The following is a 10,316-nucleotide window of genomic DNA, read 5'->3' on the forward strand; positions in this document are numbered from 1 at the left end:
AGCCAGTCCCCTTGTGGGGCCCATGAATCAATGGCCAATTCGAATGAGGGGGCGGTTTAGGAGGAAAAATTAAATTGGGGAGGGCTTTTTAGTCTTTTGGCTCTTATTTTGTATTCTCTAATAGAAGGGAAGAGATTAGGGTTGGGGGTTATGCAATTGTTTGTGTTTTTTCTAAATTTCTTCTTAGGTTTTGGGTTCTAACCATCGGTTAGAGAATTGAAGAGCTCTCGAATTGAAGATCCATTGTATCTTTGCTTATTTCCTTCCACTTTTCTTCAATTATCAAGTTTTCCTATTGTTTTGTCGAGAGATTTCTTCAAAAAATGCTATATTTTTACTGAAATTTTCAATTTCAGCCACTATTTGGGTGATTCTTGAACTTGTTTTATAGCAAATTGGTATTAGAACGAGTTTTTAGGCGGAACAGTAAATTTTCCTTGTGGATTTTGCAATCTGAGTGTAGATCCAAGTCATGGAAGCAAAGAAAATGGATGCGTTAGAGGGAGAGATGGAACAACTCTAGGCCAGAGTAGAGGAAAAATATTCCGGGGTGGAAGGAAAACTCTCGGCCATCGAAAACCACTTCGGGGACTTTGAAGAGATGATGAAAAATATGCTTGAGATGCAATCGAAGGCATCACCGAGGATTCCTAGGGTGGCATCACGAGGAAAAGGTATCCATGAGGAAGATGATGAAGTAGAGAAAGTTTACCCTCAAGGACCTCCACGTGGAGCCCTGTTGGTGGGCGGATCGGGTTATTCCGAAGGGATGACAGCAAGGAGGAAGGAAGCTGACTTCTTTAGGCGATTATCCGGACACGAGGAGAGGTGGAATGGAAAAGGGTGTGGTTGGGGGGAACCATGGGGTCAACATCAACCAAGGGAGGAAGGAAGGGAATCACACCATCTCTTCATCAGGGGAACCAATGGGGAAGAAACCATTGGGGGATGGATGCGAGGGAAAGGAAGTTGAAGATGCCGGTCTTTGAAGGGGAGGATGCTCAACATTGGGTATATCGGGTAGAACGTTACTTTTCCATTAATGGGTTTACTGAAGGGGAGAAGCTCATGGCGACGGGTCTATGTCTGGAAGGGAAAGCCCTAGCCTGGTTCTAGTGGACGGAGGCGAGATATCCGATCTACTCATGAGGAGAGTTTAAGGAGTGCTTGTTGGAACGTTTCTGAGCCATTTGGGAAGGGGACCTCCATGAGCAATTCTTTGCTCAAACACAGCTATTGTCTAAGAAGATTGAGGAGGATTTCTGAGTAAGGATTGGAGTGGAATTTCATGAAGGGGCATAGGGAGGACATACAGGCCGAACTCAGGATACTGAGGCCTAGGGGGCTGAGAGATGATAGAGTTGTCTTAGAGGGTGGAGGAAAAATGTTAGAGGGAAAAATCCATCAGGGGCAACATAGTGGGAAGAACCTTCTAATGATCTGGTTAGGAGAGTAAAGCGTGTACACGGAGACATGATATAATTATAAAAAATAGAATATGACACGCTGTGGATAGAGTTTTATACTTGATAAATTATTTATATGAAGTATTTAATTTATATCATTCTCTTCTAAAAACATTAGAAGATGAAGTGCAATAATACAATTGACCTTTCTTTTTTAGATTTAAATGAGAATTTAACTCTTAATAGGACACTATGGAGAAAAAAGGATTCATGTAGCCGACCCCACAGTGAGATAAAGGCTTGATGTTGTTGTTATTGTTGTTATTGTCGTCTATTAAAAACATCAGAAGATGAAGTGCAATGTCATGAAAGAAACTATTCCTTGGCCCAACTCCATTGTAATTTAAACTTGAATCCAAGCATGTTGTTTGTTTCATGTGTCTTTAATGATGAGATATGTAGTTTAATCTTGAAGTTTGTTTAAGGAAATATCATTTGTATTAATTAAGCTAACATTTCCTTGGACAAAATTTCTATGAATTGCTCTGATAGATTTTTATATCAAAGTTTTTGTAAATATAGAAAATATTGATAGAAAAGTACTATTAAGTTAAGTATTGTAGAGATGAGGGTGCTCAGGTGGATGAGTGACTTTACTTTTAGAAACATGATACGAAATGAGGGTATACATGAAAAGGTTGGAGTAGCTCCAATGGAAGATATGATTAGAGAGAGTTGCTTTAGATGGTTTGGTCACATAAAACGGTGGCCTTCTGATGACTCAGTTTGGAAAGTAGATGCATTAGATTTGACTTATGTTAAAAAAAATAGATGTAGACTTAAAAAGACTTGGTTAGAAAATATTAGAAATGACCTTTCTTTATTAGATTTAAAAGAGAATTTGACTCTTAATAGAACACAATGAAGAAAAAAAGATTCATGTAGTCGACCCCACATTGTGGGATAAAAGCTTGAGGTTTTTAGAAAATATTGATAAAAAAGTACTATTTTTTCTTTAGTTTACCAAAACTTTTAATAAAATAATAAAATGATGGAAGCTAGGAGCTGGACAACAATTATAAATTAGACTATTCAAATCTCGTTTGAGTTGGTTGTGTTACAGAACATTACCGTACTAGTAACCTTAGGTTATGGTGCTTTGATTGTGATGAATATGTGAGATTTCTCCATCTTCAACTTTGATGCAACTTGGAGGCGCAAGATTAATGAGGGGGAGATGAAGTCTTTGGCTTTTGCGAAGGAGGGGACTCAAAATAGACGAGCAAGAGACGAAGTCTCAGGCTTCAGTGAAGGTGGAGATGCAAGACTTTGAGGGTAAATCGAATCGCCTTTAGTTATGGCTATGGAGATATGAGTCATGTGAGATATGAAGAAGGGAGTCAATACGTGATTAAGGCAACTCTCATAAGTAAAACGGATTTGAATACTGAATTGCACACTCATGTGTCCTTCCTGTGTCATTTACATATCCTCTCTGTGCCCCATTGTGTCTAATAAGCATAAGAGTTTAATTTCACAGAAAAAATTCTGATGCAATTTTTGGCTAGTTGGCAATGTGTCTAACACCGACACCAAAGCCATTTAAAAGCGTCCGTGCGTCATTGCCAAACTGTGAATCTGTGGATCTCCGAACTGACCACAAGTCAAGGTGGAAATAACTACCAAACAAATCACACTACATCTAAAGCCAAACAACAACAACAACAACAAATAGTATCTATTTAATCAGAGAACCCAACAACTAAAGTCCAACCATAGGCCCAAGGCAAATAGACAAATTGAAGCCCAATCAAGGAATCATGGAGTTCAATTACCATAAACCAAAGGATCAACCAATAAACTAATAGAAACTTGCTAAGCATAATATTTCAATTATATACTTTCTTGAACTTGAAGCGTTCTAGTTAGTGAGAGTTGAGACTCGTAGTTTGTGCATCTCAATTAAGTTAATGTTTCATTATGTGGATCATAGGAGCTTCTTCCTCCTTAATGTCTACCATATTCCTTTCTTACAGATTCAGATTGATGGTCAAGAAATAAGAGATTTAAGTTTGGAAAGTCTCCGTAAGTGTATCGGTGTTGTGCCACAAGATACTGTAAGTCTATTATATATTTCACTATTTCCGTTTGCTCACCTAGCATGTTTGCATATTTCTATTTCATAATTTCTTGCACTATACAGTTTCCTGAAATATCAGGTCTATTTCTGCAATTTATTTTTCTTTTATAGTTCCATAAGAGGTGCCATTTTGGCAAGAACTACTACCATTTGTTTGCGTTTATTTTCCTAGCAATGAAATTTTATATGAATTCTGTCTTTGTAGAAATAAAAAAGATCTGCTTATGCGCATAAAAAATCTTTATTATTTACAAAGCTTATACCCAAGCATTTAAAATGAATTAGTAAGCACACGTATTTGTGTGTGATACCAAATCATTAATAATAAAAATTGGTAGTCTTGTTTGCTCTTCAAGATTTTTGTTGTGTTATTGTAAATAGATGGATTTAGGTCTTATTTATGTCAAGTGTTAGTGTGTTACATACAACATTACCCAAAAAATGTCAAAATAATATGAATTTCTATAATGAGCCTATTTCCTTCTCAATATCAATACACTTAATTATATGTTTAAATATTTTCTATTTCAAATTGATTTCTATTTCTAAAAACAAAAAAAATATTGGGTAAACTACTTTCTAGTTCTTATAGTTTTGGTACCTAGAATTTCAATTGTACAAATCAACTTTATATAATTTAAAATGGTTACACTTGCATCCAAAACTCAAATGTCATTTCTGAGGAAAATTTCATTCAAACAAAATTGTAGAAAGGACTTGTCATGCAGAATTAAGTAATATGATGGCTCCAACGTGACAATTGAACAATTTTCCGTTTTGTTTGATTGGAATTTTACTTCCTTTGTTTTATCTTCTGAATTTTAGATGTGCCTTGCTGATAATGTGATTATGAATTAAATATATAATATTAATTTGAAATAGAAAGTTTTCAAACATATAATTTTTCACAAGTAGTTCGGTAAAGTTAAAATTAATCCAAGGATGATACCTAGTAAATATACCAGCTCACCTTGATGAAAAGCTCATGAACCCTTCAAATTAATATTTAAAATAAATTAAAAAGAATCGACAAATGTTATAAGAAAATATCAACAATGGTGGATAAATAAAGAAAAAAAGTGAAAACTTAACTAAAACTAGAGAAAATATCTAAAAGTCTAAACCGTAAAGTAATCCCCTCCATAATTTTTTAAATTCTTATAGCTTTCACGGGCGCGTTAGTTTGACCTTGTTTAGAATTGAGGTATAACTTCAGCTCTATTAAATTCTCTAAAAAAGGACAGTACTTTCATTGATAAATTTGCATGGCTGATTAATTTCTCTGCAGGTACTCTTCAATGACACAATATTTCACAATATTCATTATGGACGATTATCTGCAACAGAAGAGGAGGTAGACAAATAGATAATAAAAGTTTTATTAACTAATAAGAATTTTTCTTATTGTTTTTATCCTAATTCTTAGGTCTTTGATGCTGCTCGGTGTGCAGCTATTCATGATACCATCATGAATTTCCCAGAAATGTATTCTACTATTGTTGGAGAGAGAGGACTTAAGGTACTTAGTTCTCTATATAGACTGGTTCTGTTGTTTACTGTGATAGCAGAGTTGTTAAAGAGATTTTAGCGTGTTAATTTTGTTTAGATGCTCTCTGTGGGCTAAAAAAATTTAGTCAATTGTTCTGTTGGAAATTTGATACAGCTAGAATTTATATTTAGCTGTTTGTTGATATCAGTGATGTGGGCACTCAACAACCTAAATTACAGATTTTTTTTTTTCAAATTTTCATTTGTGCAGTTAGGATGCAGAGTAGTGATTACTTACAATGCAACTAATCTTCGTAGATTTAGGTTTCGTTTGGGAAAACTTTTTTGCTGCTTTCTAAAATAACGTTTTAGTTCAAAAAAATTTTGAATTAGAAATTTTTGTACTAGAAAGTCACTTTAGAAATCATAAAGAAAGCTGTCCCAAACGAAGCCTTAGACAGCAAGTCTTTTTCCTTTTATCATGCACGGTTACAAGGAATCTGTGGATAGAAACAGTGCCCGAAGAACTCCACATGATTTTAACATGTGCTAAGGACATGCATAGATTAATTAAGTAAAACCATCTCAATACTCGTCTCATTTACCAGCTCTAGTTGGATTTAGCTTTTAGTAACTCTCCACATTTAGATCCAGGCTTCCCTTTTTAAGCATGCTTAATTAGAAGTGCTTACTTCTGTCACAGTTAAGTGGAGGAGAGAAGCAACGTGTAGCTCTTGCCCGTGCATTTTTGAAGGCACCTTCAATTTTGTAAGTAATTCTATCTTTGCATTGCTTGTTTTGCTATATTTCTTGTTTGAACTTGCAAGTCTTCATAAATCTTCAAAGGGAAATGCTTCAGCAAATGAAAAAAATGTGCCAAACTTTTTGCAGAGTGACATTATACATTCCATAATCATCTTTATATAGCTCAATGAGGTTAAAACAAAATCGTTCTGTACAGTTTCCAATGTATATTTTTTTGAGATTGGATGCCAATTGATGAATTGTTTTGTTATTTAATTTGCATGAAATGTTCAGGACATTAAATAATGAGTTTTGAAATCTATATAATTATGATTTATAACTAGCATAAAATGTGTACGAATTTGCAAATTTAAAACGTACTTACTGCTAGCAGATCAGAACTATACACTTATTTTTGCACAACCTCTACGTATTATCTGGGGTTTACGTCTTTTTTTTTTTTTATATTCTTATCGCTTTATTTCATTCTCCTTTTATTTTTCCACATCTATTGTCTGTGTCTAAACTGCTATACTTTTTCTCTACAAATTTATTGATGCGGCTTTCTACCAAAAACACTACATTAAACTTTATATAGAGCTTTAGATATTAAATGATATTACAACTATTCTTGTTTAGACTACATGACCTATGATGAATATTTCAAACTAAAGAAAAATCATTGTTTTCTCCTATAAAGGCTATCAAATCCGCACCAATACAAGAATTTTATATGGTTAATATCCTTTCATGATGAATTGGATGTTGATGAAGATCTATAATTATTATAAAATTCTACATTTAATTTTGTTTTAATCTTAATTTGCACTTGATATATAATAAAAAATTATCTTGACCGGGCGCGAATCTCGAAACAAAATTAAGTTGAAAACTTCTGAAATTAAATTTAGGATCATCCAAACTCCGATTTCAGCAAACTTATAGTCGAACTAAACGTCCTGAAAAGATAAACCCAACGACACCAAATTAGGCCTAGTATGAGCCCAAATAGGTCTAGATCAAAGACTCAAAGCGCCTTTTATAAGGTTCAAACCATAATTTGGATTACCAAACGTGACATGCTTATAGTTGAATTGAGTGGCTCGACGAGACGAATCCAACAAGCCCAAGATCACCTAATTTTGATATTATTAAGACATTCAAATGCCCAGTAAACGTTCCATGATCAAGGGGATCAATATCGATCGTCCATTCAAACCTCTCCCAACATATCCTTGATCTGCCTCCTAATTACTGGTCATGCCACTTCCAAAAAATTATAAAGAGACCTCTCATTCTTCATTTAGGGGGACCCCAAGCAAGGAAGAGAAGGGAGAGGAGGAAGCAAAGAGGGAGGAAGGGAAGATATTGTAAAACCCGAAAGTCGTCATTTAAGTGCGTCGCACGCATATCGATGCGCCGCAACGAACTTAAGTGAAATTTCGATGTCGTCGGAATTCGACGAAATAAATTTCATTAGATTCGTCTCGAAATTTCGATCGAAACGGTATAAAGAAATTATACCTAATTTTGCACGATTTGAGAATTAAAATTCGCCGAAGATTGTTTAAGTAAATTTTGGCTAAACTTCCATTTTTACCCCTAAGATCTCTTAAGGAAATGATAGGGTTAAGGGCACATGCGTAAGTTTCATTTCTAAAACCCTCATAAGCCTTAAGGGACTGATTATTTCGGTCCCTTATTGTTTTGTACGGCCGACCCAAAGAGAGAGGACGACGGGAGAGAGGGGGAAGCGGCGGGAGCTCCTTCCAAGCCGGCAGCCGGCGAGATTCCGGCAAGAATCTTTAGGAAAAGCAAAAGGAAGACTTGGGGTATGTATTCCTTCAAGCATTTGAAGTTTTTTTTTAGTTTTCTTGAAAGAAAAATTTTAGAGTTTGAGTTTTTTTGAAATTTCTTTAGGAAATTTGTAGGGCTTGTCTTGACCTACGATTTCCTACCCTTCATGTTAAAATTTTTTAAGAAAAACACTAAGTCTAAAAATTAGGATTTCTCATTTTTTTAAACTGTTATAGGATTGGATAGAGGAGTGTAAGGGAAGCTTTTTAGTAACAAGATTTTGATTTTTTATTAGAAATTTTTTAGTGGAAAAATTTGGGAAGGTTTAGGATTTTGATTTTGATTTTTTATTACAAATGTTTAAGGGTTGCATGTTCCCTAATTTAGCTTCTAAAGGTTTGGGGAAGCCTCTAAATTTGGAAATTTGAAAGAAAATAATTTTCTTAATTATTAATTATTATAAATCCGAAAATGGTTAAATATTAATTATGTATTAGATGAAGGGGAAGTTTTGGCATGTTTAAGGGAAGAAATTAGCCAAATTAGAAAGTCAAAATTTTGAGAATTTATTAAATCCGAAAATCATAATTAAATTAAATAAAAATTAAACATTGTGTTGAGTTAAATAAAGTCGTAGAGATTTAAATCTCTTGTTTTCCTTTAGGTTGAAATTAAGAAAGGAGGCGAGGACTTGTGCGGGAAACTTTCCAAGCACGAATTCTCAAGGGTAAGTGACTTTATTGGCTAAGGAAAGTGCGCATTTCATTATAACTATATTTGTTTATTAAAGTTTTTATGTCAAGCCATGAAATAGTTTTGTTTCTTATGTCAAATCATGACAAATCATGAAAGGGTTACTTAGTATCTTATGAAAGCATCTTATCATGGTTGAAATCATCTTATCATAGTCATGCAATGGTTATTTAGTGTCATATGAAAGCTTCCTATCATATTCATGCTATATTGCTTGTGATTGTTGATGACAGAGTACCAAGAAGTGGCTCTTTGAGCAAATAGGCCTTTGAGGCAATACGAAACGAAATGAAAATGAATGACCATGAACAATGTGTACCTGATCAGTACAATTCGGTACTCCGGGACGGATGTATACATTATGAAATGACACATATGTAAGTATTTCATGTTCTCTTGTATCAAGAACTCTTAATTTATGTTTTAGGCAAGCATATCAAGCATATCATGGTTCACATGCATTAAGACATCTAATATTTCATGAGTAGTTTTGTAGTTTTAGAATCTACATGTACACCAACTTTAGCCATATTGTCAATTACTGAGCGTAGCTCACTCCCTAGTTTTGGGAAATTTTCAGGAGACCCGACTCTTAGGTGATGGCTGATCACCCGAGGTTTACCTACAGTCGACGCGCACCGGGTGACAGGTTCCTTTACTGTCTTTAGTAGTAGTAGTTGTTGTAGTTATTTTGTTATTTTGGATGGCATGCAGAGTATGTGTAAAGAAAAAAATTTATTGCCATATTGTACATTGTGATAGACCTGTGACATTGACATGAAAGTTTAGAGACGCTTTTATTATTCTTGAATATCTTTAGAATTGCATGGAACTGATGATGAGTACTTAATTTACATGTCCGATCTCGTTCCCGCCTCATATCTACGAGCTAACTGGACCGGATCGTGACAGAAATGAGGAGAGAAAGAGAAATCTGATCTCTCTTGCACCAAGCTCCTCCTCGACCATTGCCCGACCACTCACCGTTGTCGAACTTCCTCTCAACCACTGACTGTCTCTGGACTTTCATCTAGCCACCAACTGTCATCGGACTTACTCCCGACCACCGACTGTTACTGGACTTTCGCTGGACTTCCTCCCAACCACCGAGTGTCACTGGACTTCTGCTCGGCCACCAACTATCGTTGGACTTATAATCAGCCACCGACCTTCGCCGGACTTCTGCCTGACCAACAACTATCACCAAAATCTTTCAGACTCTTACCCGGCCATCGATCATCTCCAACGATGGCCTCTCCGACCAACATCGCCGACTATGGTCCTTTCAGACCTCCGTCGCTAGATAACGGTCTTTCAGACCTTCGTTACCTGCCGACTGCGGCCCTTTCGACCTCCGTCGCCAGATTACAGTCTTTCTTACCACCATTTCTAGCCAACAACGTTCCTTCCAACCTTTGTCGCCAGACTACGGTCTTTTAGACCTCTGTCTCATGTCGATTATGGGCCAAGTCTCGGGGCTTTTTCCCTTTTTAAGAGTTTCCACGTGAAAACTCTAGTGTCTCTTATAAACGCTATACCTCTGCATTTGAAATACTTTACATTTATTTTACATCCAACCAAGCAGGCCCTAAGTTTTTTTCTTGAAGAGTTTGTTACTCTTCATTCCTCGACCAGAATTTTAATCTTCAATTACACGTGGACTTGCTGTTCTATTCCCAACATAGATCGGTGACCCTTGGATGATTTGCAGCTCTCTTCCCTAACTATGCTTATGTGACTTGTGGAATTCCTCCATTTGTGACTTGTAATTCCGGTACTATAGCTGGTTATCGTAGCTTGTAGTTTGCTTTTATGGGATTTTTTGGTTGGTTGAGGTTTCCTCTTACTAAATTTAAAACTTATTTTTTAGAATGAGCCTGCTGTTTTCTAAGTATAAATAGGATTCTAAGTCATGCGAAAGAAAAATTATACTTTAATTTCTTTTTTGATGCAATAAATCTCTTGTTGGTTTGGTTCCATCTAACATT

The 10,316-nt window shown here is 35.5% G+C and overlaps 1 protein-coding gene across 2 annotated transcripts in view; it reads left to right on the forward strand.

Moving 5' to 3' along the window:
* Positions 1-3,323: 3,323 nt before the first annotated feature.
* Positions 3,324-10,316, forward strand: part of LOC110099572 (ABC transporter B family member 25, mitochondrial) — a 14,064-nt gene continuing 7,071 nt past the window's right edge. The window contains exons 1-5 of one of the 2 annotated variants that reach the window (XM_028697050.1): positions 3,324-3,523; positions 4,835-4,900; positions 4,973-5,065; positions 5,738-5,802; positions 8,240-8,302. In XM_028697050.1, the coding sequence (XP_028552883.1) occupies positions 3,377-3,523; positions 4,835-4,900; positions 4,973-5,065; positions 5,738-5,802; positions 8,240-8,302 (434 nt within the window). In that variant the 5' untranslated portion in view covers positions 3,324-3,376. The remainder of the gene's footprint in view (positions 3,524-4,834; positions 4,901-4,972; positions 5,066-5,737; positions 5,803-8,239; positions 8,303-10,316) is intronic. The other variant, XM_020826768.2, reaches the window with a different exon arrangement.

This window comes from Dendrobium catenatum, unplaced genomic scaffold (assembly GCF_001605985.2).
Source record: "Dendrobium catenatum unplaced genomic scaffold, ASM160598v2 fragScaff_scaffold_858, whole genome shotgun sequence".
In the NCBI taxonomy this organism is placed as follows: domain Eukaryota; kingdom Viridiplantae; phylum Streptophyta; class Magnoliopsida; order Asparagales; family Orchidaceae; genus Dendrobium; species Dendrobium catenatum.